The sequence below is a fragment of the Equus caballus genome, chromosome 4 (genome assembly GCF_041296265.1).
Source record: "Equus caballus isolate H_3958 breed thoroughbred chromosome 4, TB-T2T, whole genome shotgun sequence".
NCBI classification, from domain to species: Eukaryota; Metazoa; Chordata; class Mammalia; order Perissodactyla; family Equidae; genus Equus; species Equus caballus.
The window spans coordinates 42,919,278-42,935,843 of record NC_091687.1 but is presented as its reverse complement, the minus strand read 5'-3'; the positions used below and the strand labels follow the sequence as shown (position 1 = coordinate 42,935,843).

The 16,566-nt window shown below is 37.4% G+C and overlaps 1 protein-coding gene across 4 annotated transcripts in view; it reads left to right on the top strand.

The window, feature by feature from the left end:
* PON2 (paraoxonase 2) overlaps nt 1-16,348 on the top strand; it is a 32,099-nt gene extending 15,751 nt beyond the window's left edge. For 2 of the 4 annotated variants that reach the window (XM_070265708.1, XM_070265709.1), the window contains 7 exons: nt 140-301; nt 3,154-3,319; nt 3,855-3,981; nt 11,490-11,690; nt 14,156-14,237; nt 14,978-15,106; nt 15,719-16,348. In XM_070265708.1, the coding sequence (XP_070121809.1) occupies nt 290-301; nt 3,154-3,319; nt 3,855-3,981; nt 11,490-11,690; nt 14,156-14,237; nt 14,978-15,106; nt 15,719-15,877 (876 nt within the window). In that variant the 5' untranslated portion in view covers nt 140-289 and the 3' untranslated portion in view covers nt 15,878-16,348. The remainder of the gene's footprint in view (nt 1-139; nt 302-3,153; nt 3,320-3,854; nt 3,982-11,489; nt 11,691-14,155; nt 14,238-14,977; nt 15,107-15,718) is intronic. The other 2 variants (XM_001494177.7, XM_070265710.1) reach the window with 2 other exon arrangements.
* The last annotated feature ends 218 nt before the right edge of the window (nt 16,349-16,566 follow it).

The window sequence follows — 16,566 nt, the reverse complement described above, 5'->3', positions numbered from 1 at the left end:
TCTTTTTCAAATTTAGAAACAATTCCTCTTTGCTGCTGTTCTTTAAGTTACTCAGCGTTGTCTCTAGTATTTCCCAGAATGCACTGTTTTCTAAATGAATAACTCGTACGTCATGGCAATTGTTTGTCCTTTTTCCAAGCATTTTAGCCCATGGAGCCTGTCCTATTCCACAGTTATGGGACTGAGGATCACCTCAAAACTAACATCACAGCTCCTGAGGAACTGGATGACAGAGAATATAAAAAAGATTTGAAAGACAATGTGACTATACTGAACCGTACTCTTAAAAATGGTGAAAATGGTAAATTTTATGTTATGTGTATTTTACCACAAGTAAAACTAAAATAAAATCTTTAAAAAGAGGAAAAACAGGGGCCGGCCCCGTGGCACAGTGGTGAAGTGCGCACGTTCCAACTCAGTGGCCCAGGGTTCACTGGTTCGGATCCCGGGTGCAGACATGGCACCACTTGGCAAGCCATGCTGTGGTAGGTGTCCCACATATAAAGTAGAGGAAGATGGGCACGGATGTTAGCTCAGGGCCAGTCTTCCTCAGCAAAAAGAGGAGGATTGGCAGCAGATGTTAGCTCAGGGCTAATCTTCCTCAAAAAAAAAAAAAAACAAATAAATAAATAAAATAAAAAGAGGGAAAACAGATTTAAATGATAGTATTAAAAATAACCATGACTAGTTAACACCATCCCTGGGAGAGCTTCCTTTGCGTTGAAACCAGGCTATTGTTTATGGGACACTGAAAAAGAATAGAGATTATTAACCACTGAAGTGGCACTGCCATAAAGCAATAGTAAAATTCCAGTTTATTCTATTTACTGGGCCTACCATGCTTGAAGTTATGTAATTTTGATAGACTTGTTTAAATTGGAGAGAATTTCTATTATGTCCAATTTTGTGCATAAAATGAGACTTTATTCTTTTGGTATTCTTTTAAATTTGCATAAATACGACTTAAAAGATTTAAAAGGGAAAAGACCTAGATTATTTCAGTGAGTACTGAAAAAGAATTAAATAAAATTCAGGAGCCAGCCTGGTGGCGCAGCAGTTAAGTTCACATGTTCTGCTTCAGCAGCCTGGGTTTTGCCTGTTCGGATCCCGGATGTGGACATGGCACTGCTTATTGGGCCATGCTGTGCTAGGTGTCCCACATAGAAAGTAGAGGAAGATGGGCACGGATGTTAGCTCAGGGTCAGTCTTCCTCAGCAAAAAGAGAAAGATTGGCAGCAGACGTTAGCTCAGGGCTAATCTTCCTCAAAAAAAAGAAAACAAAACAAAATCATTCCTGATTAAATGCTCCAAGAAAATTAGATAAAAAGGGAAACTCCCGAGAAACCTACAGCAGACATCATTCTTAGTGATGAAACATTAGCTGCCTTCCCATTAATGTTAAGAAAAGGAAGAAAATGCCCCAAAACACTATAAACATCAGTAATCTATTAGAGTTCTTAATAACCCAATATAACAAGAAAAAGAAATATGAGGTAGAAAAAAACTACAAAACTGTTATTATTTTCAGACAGTGTGATCACCTGTTTTTTAAACAATCCAAGAGATTCAACAAACACACTATTAGACCTAAGAAGAGAATTCAGTGAAATGGTTGGATTCAAAATGACCATATAAAACTCAGTGTTTTTCCCATGTGCTAGGAAAATCCAACTAGAAAATGTAATAATAATAATGATAATAATAATGTTCCATTCAGAACAGCAACTTAATTTCAAAAATTTATACAGAAAAATAAATGAATAGATTTAAGACTATTTTGTAAAGGTAGAGCAATGAAGTGTGGATTTGGGGACTTGCCATATTTATATTGCCATATATATCTCATATCTTATAAATAAAGCTATAGTAATTTAAAAGTGGCATATTGGCACAAGAATAGGCATGAGTCCCCAAACAGACCAATATGTAAACAGGGATCTAGTACATGAGAAAGGTAACATTTGAAATCAGTGAGAAAAGGACAGACTAAATGCCAGGCACTGATCCAGGCCCTGGAATCCAGCACTGAACAAATGAGATAAAGTCTCGCTTCATGTGCCAATGGGGAGGGAATGAATATGTGTCAGACAGTGGCAACACTTTAACAAAAAATAAAATGGGGCACTAGAGAGTGACAGCTGTGGTAAGGATGGAGTCAGGCTGCCATTTATATATGGATAAATATGTATATATGTCAAATGGCAGTAAGTGACATTTGGTGCAGATATGAAGAATTGAGGGAAGGAGCCCCAGATGTCTGGGAGGGCAGCATTCCCAGGCAGAGGGAACAGTGTGTATAGTGGCCCTGATGTAAGAATGTGCTTGGTTCTTTTGAAGAACATCAAGCAAGCCAATATGGCCAAAGTACATGTGTAATAGTAATAGGAGATGAGGGCAGAGAAACAGAGAGTTTGGAATGGGGGCAGATGAAGGATGGTGAGCAGGGCAGATCATTTAGGGCCTCTAGGCTATCATAAGAGTTTTCACTTTTAATCTGAGTGAGATAGGAATTTTGATCAGAGGTGTGACATCGTCTGACATAATTTGGATGCTGATGTAAGACTAGTCTTTTGTAGGGTCTTAATGACAGAAGCAGAAAGGCCAGTTAGGAGGCTCTTGCCATAATTGTGGTGGGGATTTGGACCAGGGCAGTCATGGTGAGAAATGTTTACATCCTTATGAAGGGGTATATTTCTAAGGTAAAGTCAACAAGATTTGCTGATGGCTTGGATATGGGGTGTGAGACAAGGAGGGGAGTCATGACTGACTCTATTCACCAAGACTTCTGGCTTTGTAGAAGCAAAGTGCAGGCCGAGGGCTTGAGGGTCAACAGTCAGTATATAAACTTTCACTTATCCATGCCTCAACTCTGCCTCGGATCTCCCAGTTCACCAAACGTTGAGTTATCCTCCCAAAAGACTAAACCCCTAGTTTTTTGCCTCAACTATGAAAAACCAGTTATTGTTCATCTTTCCACTTTCCAACTCCCAATTTTTATTTTTTCTATTGTCTCCTCTCTGCTTTCTTTGTGTTTGTAGCTTTACGCCACTACCTTTAACCAAAGCCTCTATTTATCATTTATTTATAGTTCCCACTTTAGTCCATAAAAATGCTTATACCTTTATATTTAACTTTTTCCTCTGTTTCGAAAAGGGTCTAAAATTTCCGGGACTCCACAGCTTTGCACCAGATAAGCCTGGAGGAATACTAATGATGGATCTAAAAGAAGAAAACCCAAGGGCACTGGAATTAAGAATCAGCCGTGGATTTAATTTGGCTTCATTTAATCCACATGGTATCAGCACTTTCATAGACACTGGTAAGAGCCAATGAGCTACCAACATTAAGAAACTTATAATGGTTTCAAATGACTGGGGAAAATAGATTTCGATCATATTTGTAGTAATAGAAGAACAGTTAACTCATGAATTATTTCTGTATTCTTCATACAAATAAGTTGATCATTTGCCTCTTCAGCCAGCAGTTAGTAATGCTACATTTTGAAATTTCTAACAGCTGACACCTAAAAGAATGTTTAGATTTCATATAACCTTTTCATATACCTATGATCGTTGCATTAAAAAAAAAGCTATATTTCTAAATTAAACTCTAAACAGATTATTCATGCATTCTGTATATGGAGTGGGAAATGCTCTTTCTTAAAGGTCAGGGGACCAATGATCAGAAATAACACCAGACAGCAGTGATGAGAAAGATAGGAAGAATGATCCGTTAGGTCGTCTAACAGCTTATACCTCAAACCTTTCCTTGGCTGTGGTATTTAAATGTCAGTGTCTGCCCAGAGGTCCTATGGTTATGTCTTGTAAATTAACTCTGTTCTTTCAATTCTTTAGATGACACAGTTTATCTCTTTGTTGTAAACCACCCAGAATTCAGGAATACAGTGGAAATTTTTAAATTTGAAGAAGAAGACAATTCTCTTTTACACCTAAAAACAATCAAACATGAGCTTCTTCCAAGGTACTTAGTCCTTTTGTTCACTTTCCAGTTTATCTCTAGCATTTTCAAATATTCCCTATGGTGGTCTTCTCACCTTTTATAAGAGGTGAAATACATACATATATATATATATATATATATATATATATATATATATATATATATATGTATACATACATGCACATAAATACATGTATTTATATGTGTGTGTATATAGTTTCCTTGTAGAGCAGATAACGTCAGTGTCACTCATTCTAATAATCAGTGTTCTATGTGACTCCCTTGAGAAGTAATGAAATGGTGGACTACAGGGAACATGCCCTTCAGGACCATCTTGGGAATAGAAGACAAACCCAGCATTTTCCCTGCTGTCACATTCTACCTCAGATGACTCATCACCCGAATAATGATAATACCTGTCCTGCCAAGGAAGAGGAGCCTGCTTTGTATAGAGTTAGTATGCCTTATATGGGACTCATACAGAGTGCCTTCACAGGGTTAGTGGTAGCTGTGGCTAGTGGCCCTACAGAATTGGAGGGATTCAAACTGGAAGTGGGTTTCTACTACTTGAGGAACACACAGCTGGTTGCTAATGTGGTTAAAAAAGAATCCTGTGTACCTCCCTGGCTCAACTTGCATTCGTCTACTACTTCTTTTAAGTTTAAACTTGATGAATATTTTAATTTTTACTTCCTTATCTAGGGCTTAAGCATGTAACTCCAATCATTCTTCCAAAAATGCACCTCTTAAGAAGTAGGAGCATAAATACCATCCAGGCAGCTTCTACATCATGGAGCTCTTTGAGAAAAAGGGGACCCACCTTCCCTTTAGGTCTCTTTTTCACTTAGCAAAGGAGAAAGCAGCTCTTTCAGAAATTTTTGCATAGCATGATGGGAATTTAAATTTAATAGCACTCTTACCTAACTGGTTTTAAAAATGTAATTCCTTTTGGCATATAAATCTCATCTGAAGCATTGTACCATGGCACTTTCATCATCCATCTCTCTGCAAGTGTTTATTGAGTGCCTGCGCATTCTCAGCAGGTCGGCTTTGTGAGTCAGGTAGAAATTGAACAGTCGACCTTAGTTTGACTAATAACTAAGCAAAGGAATTCAGGAAAATCCAGCAACTGAGTAAATGGAAACTAGGTAAATGTTATTGATGACCCAACCAACTCACCAGCCAACAAGTTTCTCTCCAGCTCTATGCTATGGACAGCTGTGTCCTTACATACTGTTGTTAAACCCTACCTTGCTTGCTGTCAAAAAGCATACTCTCGGAGAGTGACGTCAGCAACATGGTGGTGTGAGCTCACCCGGGACTCTCTCCCCTCCAAATTACAACCAAAAAGAGCAACTGCTTTCCAACCAAAAAAAAATCCTAATAACAGAAATTGTCAGAGACCCACAACAGCCAGGTGACTGGGGCAGAGAGTCTGGAGCCCCCCTCAGAGGAGCTGGAATGGGGTAGGAGAGAACTTCACTCCCTCCCCTGGAGACTGGGATCACTGCCATGGGTGAGGGAAGGAGCAGGGGAGGGGCTGTGCATCCGGGGATCGTCCAGGACTCCCACCACCCATGCAGTGGAAACCCTCTAATGGGGGAAAGCTTTCACGTGGGGGAACCCCAGCAAGCCAGTGCCCCGGGAGACCAGAGAGCGGAGCTGATCTGAACCCAGGTCGGTGCGCAAGAGAAAGTTCCCCTCCTCCCCCAACCCGTGCTGCACACCGCCATTGCAACTGCAGGCAGAGGGCTCAGAAAGCACTACCATCGACCTCCATCTAGTGGCAACAGGCTGTAACTGCAACTGAATAATAGCATCATGCACAAAAACTGCTCGTCTACCATCCAGCAATTTATAAAAGCTCCAGTCCAAAAAGAAAACAATAAAAATACAGAAGTGTGTCCTGAGGACTTGGAAATAGGAAAACTAAGTGAAAATGAGTTCAAAATAGCTATCATCAAAATACTCAATGAGGTAAAGGGAAATATAGAGAAACAAGTCAACGAGTTCTGGAGTTACTTCACAAAAGAGATTGGAACTATAAACAAGAATCAATTAGAAATACTAGAGATGAAAAATACAATGGATCAGACAAAACAGAATATGGATTCCCTGAATGCCCGTGTAGACACCATAGAGGAGCAAATTAGCATAATCGAAGATAGACGGGCTGAATGGCTCCAGACAGAGGAAGAAAGAGAACCACGAATTAAAAAAACTGAGGAAAATCTCTGAGAAATACCTGACTCAATGAGAAAATGCAACTTAAGAATAATTCCTGAGGGCATGGAAAAGGAAAATGGAGGAAAGTGTGCTCAACGAAATAATAGAAGAGAACTTCCCAAATCTAGGGATTGAGAGAGAAATGTGTGTGGAGGAAGCTTTCAGATCTCCTAGATTTGTCAATGTAAAAAGACCTACTGCAGGGTATATACTAGTAAAAATGGCAAAAATGAATGACAAAGAAAGAATATTCAGGGCAGTAAGGCAGAAGAAAATAACCTACAAAGGAACCCCTATCAGACTTTCAGTGGATTTCTCTGCAGAAACCTTACAAGCTAGGAAAGATTGGAGTGACATATTCAGAACTTTAAAGGATAAAAATCTTCAGCCAAGAATACTCTATCCAGCAAAAATATCCTTCAGATATGAGGGAGAAATTAAATCTTTTCCAGACAAACAAAAGCTAAGGGACTTTGTAACCAACAGACCTCCACTGCAAGAAATCCTCAAGAAGGCTCTCATACCTGAGAAAAGAAAAATGGGGAGAAAGGGGTCACAAAACACAGAGTAGGGAGACAAATAGATAGAATCGGAATAGGATAGCAAATATTCAACTATAGCATTAGGATAAAGGGAAGTAAATCACCAAAGCAAAGACAAACTTATCACTCTAACCACAAACTCACAACACAAGTTGGAATAAGAGATGAAAATAATAATTTAGGAGGGGAGGAGGAAAGGGACTGAAACAGTCTAGGCTAAGTAAGTTAGAGATCACCAGATAATGGACTATGTTATACACGAGATTCTGAACACAAACTTCAGCATAGCCACTAAACTAAAAAACAGAACAGACACGCAAAACATAAATAAGGAAAAATTTTAAAAACCAAGCATAAGAAATTGCAGAAGTCAATGGGTAGGCTAAAACACACAGGATGAGAAACAAAGGAAACACAGGAAAACCGGATAACGAGCAACAGAATGACAACATTAAGCCCCCATGCATCAATACTCACCCTCAATGTAAACGGATTAAACTCTCCAATGAAAAGACACAGAGTGGCAAAATGGATTAAAGAACAAGATCCAACAATTTGTTGCCTCCAGGAAACAGATCTCAGCTCCAAGGACAAACACAGGCTCAGAGTGAAGGGGTGGAAGACAATACTCCAAGCTAATAGCAAACAAAAGAAAGCAGGTGTCGGAATACTTATATCAGACAAAACAGACTTAAAGATAAGGCAGGTAAAGAGACATAGAGCGCCGATATATAATGATCAAAGGGACACTTCATCAAGAAGAAATAATGCTTCTAAATATCTAGGCACCCAACACAGGAGCACCAAAGTTCATAAAGCAACTATTAACAAACCGAAAAGAAGATATCAAAAAAACACAATAATAGTAAGGGACCTCAACACCCCACTCACATCAATGGACAGATCATCCAGACAGAAAATCAACAAGGAAACAGTGGAGCTAAACGAAAAGCTAAAACAATTGGACTTAATAGACATATATAGAACACTCCACCCAAAAACAGCAGAATACATGTTCTTTTCAAGCACGCATGGAACATTCTTAAGGATAGACCATATGTAGGGAAACAAGGCAAGCCTCTACAAATTTAAAAAAATTGAAATAATAACAAGCATCTTCTCTGATCATAATGCTATAAAGCTAGAAATTAATTACAAGAAAAAAGCTGAGAAAGGCACAAGGATGTGGAGACTAAACAATATGCTATTGAACAAGCAATGAATCATTTGAAGAAATTAAAGAAGAAATAAAAGAATACCTAGAGACAAATGAAAAGGACAACATGCCATACCAACTCATATGGGATACAGCAAAAGCTGTATTAAGAGGAAAATTCATTGCAATACGGGTACATCTTAACAAGCAAGAAAAATCCCAAATAAGCAATCTTAAACTACGCCTAACTGAATTAGAGAAAGAAGAACAAACAAAGCCCAAAGTCAGCAGAAGGAGAGAAATAATAAAAATCAGAGCAGAAATAAATGCTGTTGAAACAAAAAGGGCAGTAGAAAGGATCAATGAAACAAAGAGCTGATTCTTTGAGAAGATAAATAAAATTGACAAACCCTTAGCCAGACTTACAAAGAAAAAACGAGAGAAAGCTCAAATAAACAAAATCAGAAATGAAAGAGGAGAAATAACAACAGACTCCACAGAAATACAACGGACTATAAAAGAATACTATGAAAAAGTATATGCCAGCAAAATGGATAACGTAGAGGAAATGGACAAATTCTTGGACTCCTACAATCTCCCAAAGCTTAGTCAAGAAGAAGCAGACAATTTGAACAGACCAATCACAAGGAAAGAGATTGAAACAGCAATCAAAAGTATCCAAAACAATAAAACCCCAGGACCAGATGGCTTTCCGGGGGAATTCTACCAAACTTTCAGAGAGGACTTAATACCTATCCTTTTCAAGCTATTCCAAAAAGTTAGGGAGGATGGAACACTTCCTAACACATTCTATGAGGCCAACATCACACTGATACCAAAGCCTGACAAGGACAGCACAGCATGAAAAAGGAGAACTACAGGCCAATATCACTGATGAACATAGATGCAAAAATTCCCAACAAAATTTTGGCAACCCAAATTCAGCAATGCATCAAAAGGATCATACATCATGATCAAGTGGGACTCATACCAGGGACAGAGGGATGGTTCAACAGCTGCAAATCAATCAATGTGATACACTACATCAACAAACTGAGGAATAAAAACCACATGATCATCTCAATAGATGCAAAGAAAGCATTTGACAAGATCCAACAGCCATTTATGATAAAAACTCTGAACAAAATGGGGATAGAAGGGAACTATCTCAACATAATAAAGGCCATACATGACAAACCCACAACCAACATCATTCTCAATGGGCAAAAACTGAGCACCATCCCCCTGAAAACAGGAACGAGACAAGGATGCCCTCTATCTCCACTCTTATTTAACATAGTACTGGAGGTTTTGGCCAGAGCAATTAAGCAAGAAAAAGGAATAAAAGGAATCCAAATAGGGAGGGAAGAAGTGAAACTCTTACTGTTTGCAGATGACATGATCTTATATATAGAAAACCCCAAAGAATCCATTGGAAAACTTTTAGAAGTAATCAAAAACTACAGCAAAGTTGCAGGGTATAAAGTCAATTTACATAAATCAGTAGCATTTCTATATTCTAATAATGCACTAACAGAAAAAGAACTCAAGAACACAATACCATTCACAATCGCAACAAAAAGAATAAAATACCTTGGAGTGAATTTAACTAAGGAAGTGAAAGACCTATACAATGAAAATTACAAGGCCTTTCTGAAAGAAATGGATGATGACATAAAGAGATGGAAAGACATTCCATGTACATGGATTGGAAGAATAAACATAGTTAAAATGTCCATTCTACCTAAAGCAATCTACAGATTCAATGTCATCCCAATCAGAATCCCAATGACATTCTTTACAGAAATAGAACAAAGAATCCTAAAATTCATATGGGGCAACAAAAGACCCTGAATTACTAAAGCAATCCTGAGAAAAAAGAACACAGCTGGTGGCATCACAATCCCTGACTTCAAAACATGCTACAAAGCTATAGTAATCAAAACAGCATGGTACTGGTACAAAAACAGGTGCACAGATCAATGGAACAGAATTGAAAGCCCAGAAATAAAACCACACATCTATGGATAGCTTATCTTCGACAAAGGAGCTGAGGGCATACAATAGAGAAAAGAAAGTCTTTTCAGCAAATGGTGCTGGGAAAACTGGAAAGCCACATGTAAAAGAATGAAAATTGACCATTCTTTTTCACCATTCACAAAAATAAACTCAAAATGGATCAAAGACCTAAAGCTGAGACCTGAAACCATAAGGCTTCTAGAAGAAAATGTAGGAAGTACACTGTTTGACATCACTATTAAAAGGATCTTTTTGGACACCATGTCTTCTCAGACAAGGGAAACAATAGAAAGAATAAACAAATGGGACTTCATCAGACTAAAGAGCTTCTTCAAGGCAAAGAAAAACAGGATTGAAACAAAAAAACAACCCACTAACTGGGAAAAAATATTTGCAATTCATACATCCGACAAAGACTTAATATCCATAATATATAAAGAACTCACACAACTCAACAACAAAAAATCAAACAACCCGATCAAAAAATGGGCAGGAGACGTGAACAGACATTTCTCCAAAGAAGATATACGGATGGCCAATAGGCACATGAAAAGACGTTCATCATCGCTGTGCATCAGGGAAATGCAAATCAAAACTACACTAAGATATCACCTTACACCCATTAGAATGACAAAAATAACTAAAACAAATAGTAACAAATGTTGGAGAGGTTGTGGAGAAAAAGGAACCCTCACACACTGCTGGTAGGAATGCAAACTGGTGCAGCCACTATGGAAAACAGTATGGAGATTCCTCAAAAAATTAAAAATAGAACTACCATATGATCCAGCTATCCCACTACTGGGTATCTATCCAAAGAGCTTGAAGTCAGCCATTCCAAAAGTCCCATGCACCCCAATGTTTATTGCAGCATTATTTACAATAGCCAAGACGTGGAAGCAACCTAAGTGCCCATCAACAGATGATTAGATAAAGAAGAGGTGGTGTGTGTGTGTGTGTGTATATATATATATATATAAAATGGAATGCTACTCAGCCATAAAAAAGAACAAAATCATCCCATTTGCAACAACATGGATGGACCTTGAGGGAATTATGTTAAGTGAAATAAGCCAGATAGAGAAGGACAATCTCTGTATGACTCCACTCATATGAGGAATTTAAACATTTGGACAAAGAAAACAGATGAGTGGCTACCGGGGGAAAGGTGGGGTGGGGGGTGGGCACAAAGGGTGAAAGGGTGCACCTACAACACGACTGACAGACAATAATGTACAGCTAAAATTTCACAAGATTGTAACCTATCATTAACTCAATAAAAAAAATAAAAATAAAAAAGCATACTCTCTTGGCACCAAGTTCTTCTTTCTTTTATAGTAATCCTGCCATAATTTCTAAATGACCTGTTTTCAGATTACCTGTTACCATACAAAATTGTTCTCTGGCAAATGATATTATAGTAGATGACATATGACTATAGCCGTGGATTTTAGCTGAGCTTTTCCTGGAAAACTTCTTACCAAAAATTTAAAGCACATATTGTGTAAACCTTCTGGATACTTAATCTTTAGTATGGAGACCAACTGGCTTTTCGTTTTCTCTCACATGTGATTTTTTTCTTTCAGTGTGAATGATATCGTGGCTGTTGGACCAGCACATTTCTATGCCACTAATGACCACTATTTCTCTGATACTTTCTTAAAGTATTTGGAAACATACTTGAATTTACACTGGACAAATGTTGTTTACTACAGTCCAAATGAAGTTAAAGTGGTAGCAGAAGGATTTGATACAGCAAATGGGATCAATATTTCACCTGATAAAAAGTATGACCCCTTATAGAAGTATCTTCATTTCTCCTCAGTCATCGTGCTGGGCCAAATTCTTTACTTTGTTCTTTTTTCAATGTGGAAATAGCTGACGATATTTTTGATCTATGATAGATATTATATATGTACTATATATTTACTATATGTATACTATATATTTACATGTAACATATAAATATATATCATATTTAAATACAGTGTCTACATTTTGGTATGTGTCATTGTAGAATTTAGTTTTATAAATGTAAATTTTTATAAAATGGGATTATATTTATATATACATATTAAAGTATCAGGTAAGTTTCCTTTTAAATAAATATATCATTGTTTTATTGGCTGCAACATTATTCCATTATAGAGGTGATCCTAAACTAATTTAACCAGTTCTCTGTTGATGCGTATGTAGGTTGTTTATTTATTTTTGCTATATAAAAAGCACTTTGTATTTCTCATTTACCACTGAAACTTATCCAAACATTTTTTAAGGAAATACTCCCAAAGGGAGCATTACAGCATAATGGTTAAATCTTTAGATTTTGAAGTCATACAGACCTGAGTTCAAATGCCAGCTGGGTAGTTACACTAGCTCCGTGTGGTGCTGTGAGGCCCTCCTCTTTGTACATTTGTACAAGTGTTTCTCTAGAACAGACCCCTCAAAACAGAACTACTTGCTCAAAGAGTAATTGCCCTCCAAAATTCTCTTACTACTTTTATATGTCCAACCACAGCCTACAGAAAGGATAGGAAATTCTTTATTAACTTTCCCTTTTACTACCTTAGCACACTGAACAATTTAAACTGCTACAAATATAACATGAAATGAATTTGGCATTCCTTGACAACTAAATGTCTTTGCTTTTGTGACACAATTTCTTCTTTCTTGTTGATTACAGAAAATGAATGTAGAATCATTTAATTTAAATTGTCTATAACTGGCCCAATCTAACCTCTCCAGCCAAATCTGTTTTTCTCCCCAACTCTCATCCTTCTGAGAGTCAAACTTTCCAGTCACCCAAGCTAGAAATAATAATAATAAAAGGGGATTCCGTTTTAACTCCTTCTCTTTCACCATTCCTCGCCCACCAGTGAGCAGGTCGTGTTGGTTCTGGCTGTGCTTCCATCCCCCCGCCTCTCCTTTCCCATGGACACCTGCCTGGTTTAGGTTCTCATCCTCTCTGGCTGGAGTATTAGACTTTCTTCCAACTTGTTTTCAGGCCACTTCCATTTTCTGCCCTGTTGCCAATTGTGCCTTTCCATATTCCACTGGCTCCAGAAGAGGGAGCTCTGCTTCGTCCATGACGCCTCCTGCTGAGCCCTGCCAGGTGCAGAGCAAAATGCTCAGTAACTGCTGAATAGAACTGACCGTTTGTCATTACATCACTTTGTTATTCTAAAAATTCATTGGAAGCCAATTGCTTATCAAATCAAGGCAGACTGAAGGGTTGGACTTGCTTTAATAGGCTAGCTCCAATCTCCCTTTTCTACTGTCTCCCTCCTTTCCAGGCTTTGACAAAGAACTCATTATTTTGCAACATGCCTCTCTCATTCTTGCCCCTGTGCCTCTGCTCACCTGTTTTCTTCTGCCTTGAAGGCGCTTTGTCCTTATATCCTCAAATCCAGTATCTACGTCCATTTCCACTGCAGATGCCCCTTCTTTTGTGAGCCCTTCTCTGTTCTTAGGAGTTAGATATTTCTTCAGTCTCCAGACCTGAAATATTTCTTATGGTACCAATTCATGCTGTACTATTTGTTTAAAGTGTACAGACCAGTCTGATTATCCCAATACACTATACACTTTTCAGGAGAAAGACTGTGTCTTCTTTGTGTTTATAGCTGTCACAATACTGAGCTCCTGGCTTTACACATGATGATTGCTCAATGGAGCAGTTGCCGTGGAACAGTCTGTTCAGTGAGCAAAATTACTGTACAGTAGTCCATTAATTCACCCACCTTAGATGTAGACAGCTTGTTCTGACTAGATATTTACCTCTTACTCTTAAAATTCTCTAACGTTAGTAACTATTTTATTACATATTAATAAATACTCTAATAAAATGTGTTCTGTTCTGTACCATATATTTCTATATGTAAATACGACATAGAAATATCAAATTATATTGTGGAATGCAAATGCTTTTTTCCTGAAGCCAAATGTTTGTTTTATTGTCCTTTCAGTGGCAAATACCACAGACTTTATATTCAAAATGATTTCCTATATTATTTTTCCTTGCAAACCTTTTGAAAAATAATTTAATTTCTTATTAAATTCCGTGATTGTTGTAGCGACACTGAATTGATTTTGAAAGCATACTTTTTAAATAAAAATTGACCTTTATCAAGCTTTCCTTGAGGCCCATCATTGATTAACTTCTCGGCAGGTTATTAAGACTTATTCTTCCATACTGTGTTAATGAAGCTTTATACTGGCATGGAGCTCTAACCAGTGTGTCCTTTCTGCAAAGGTACATCTATGTTGCTGATATATTGGCTCATGAAATTCATGTTTTGGAAAAACACCCTAATATGAATTTAACTCATTTGAAGGTAAAACATTTCTTTTTATATATTAAGTAAACATTAATCTATTATTCTTTGAAATTACATAGCCATACTATATTATAACAATGCCTCACTCAGAAGAGAATGTGGATGCAGTGTTGCTATTCTGGGTTTTCAAATATTAACTCCTTCTAAGTGGCCAAGTCTCCTGTTCCCAGAAATCACGAGGACTGACTGATTACGCTCAGCAGCGAGCTGGGAGTGATATTTGCATCAGATTTAGAGCCCATTCTGTGAAATGCTGATGACACCTGATGAATTCCAATAAGAATTTTCACAATTGAAAAGACTAATAGAGGAATTCTGAAATGAAGATTTATGCACATTGTCAGTTCTTTCAATAATAAATGAAGGTAGAAATTGGGTTCCACACCATTATTATTTTCTTCCTGCTTGACAACATATTTTAGATTGATTAAAAATTTCCTGTTTTGATTTGAATGAGTTTCTTGAGCCAGCTGATCATTGTGCATCTTTTAAGGGAAAAGGAGTTCATTTTTTAGAGAGATGGATTATCATCCTAACTTTCTTAATTTCAGGGAAGATGAAGAGTGACTCTAAACCAGTTTATGAAATTTATTTTAAGTGCTATTGGTGTTAAAGAGGTGGAAGCAGGGAGATGTGTGTAATTTCCCCACATGCATAGAGACAGGAGGGGTTAGCCCTAAATTATTTAATCAAGTTTCTCAGGTCATTTAGATATTTAACATTTTTTTGTTTGCAAGGTGCTCGAATTGGATACACTGGTGGATAATTTATCTATCGATCCTTCCTCGGGGGACATCTTGGTAGGCTGTCATCCGAATGGCCAGAAGCTTTTGGTTTATGACCCGAACAATCCTCCTTCATCAGAGGTGTTTATATTTTTAGTTGTTAAACCTTAATTATTCAAGTCCTTTTGAGCTAGTAATATAATAACTGTCACAGGGATGGTTTGTTACTCCTTTTAAACCAATAATACAGTAAACTTATGGAGCAGTTTTGTAATTGCTTTAAGCCAATAATTGGCAGAATTTCACATTGTTCAAATGCTTTTAGAAAGATAATCTTTTGATGGATTAAATTATGGTGGAAATGAGTCAAAAGGTATTTTTATAAGACATGTGGTATACTGGCAATTTTTAAATACCTGGCTTATTGTCAGCTCACCACATGACATGACTTTTGTTCATGCTAAAGTAGTGTGAAAGTAGGAACCTTAATGTGGAAGTATTTCTATTAATGCTCAATTACTATAATAACACAAAATCCTGTGCTGGCATGCAATCACTAGATGGTTTAAGAAAGTACTTTCTTTGAAGGTCTAAGAAAGTACTTTAATTTAAACATTAAAAAGATTTGAAACTGCTATTTTCAACAGCATGTCCTCTTAATCATTGTGTCCTTGTGGAAGACAGGGATTATGGGTGATTGAGTGACATGGGTGTATGGTAGTTCTATATTAATCCTTTCTATCTCCTGAATAGGTTCTCCGCATCCAGAATATTCTATCTGAGAAGCCTACCGTGACTACAGTTTATGCCAACAATGGATCTGTTCTCCAGGGAAGTTCTGTGGCCTCAGTATATGACAGGAAGCTGCTCATAGGCACTTTATACCACAGAGCCCTGTACTGTGAACTCTAAACTGTACTTTTCATATGCAAGTGTGTTAACTTCTCTTCATAATTAATTTTCTATAGATTGCCAATTCTGAGGGAATTTAGCAAAGTTGACCCAGAAACATATGACACGTATCATTAATTTTATTTCAGTAAGGAAAGGGCCCTTCAGTTCTTATAGCACTTTTAATATCAAAGGAAAATGAGCAGTTTTTAAAAATGCTGAGTAAAGGAGAGAGAAGAAAGGTGCTTTTGGTAAAGTGAATATACTTTGCACAAAATAAGCCTCACCTCTGCCTTCTAACTGCCAGAGCATGAATTCCACTGAAACAGGGTAGATTGCATTACTTTAAAATGTGAGTGACCTCAACTCCAGCAGTGTGACCCCGGGACTGTTCAGAACTACTGATAGAGAACATGTTTTGATGTCTTATACTTACATATTTGTTTACTGTTAAAGAATTGGAATTATATTAAACACTAACTAAAATCCAAATTTTGTCTGTGTTTAATTCTCAAGACATGACCTCAGAGGGAATGGGAAAGTAGCTGCTTCCTTGTGGGGTTTCCTTGGGATAGGCAGGGATGGCAATGTTAATTTCTCTCATCAAAAGCTGAATGTAAATGAGCTCTTTATTCGAATAAAATAAAACAAAGAATCAATAAATATAGCAACTCAAATTCTCAATTAATATGGAGTGTTCCATCAGCTCT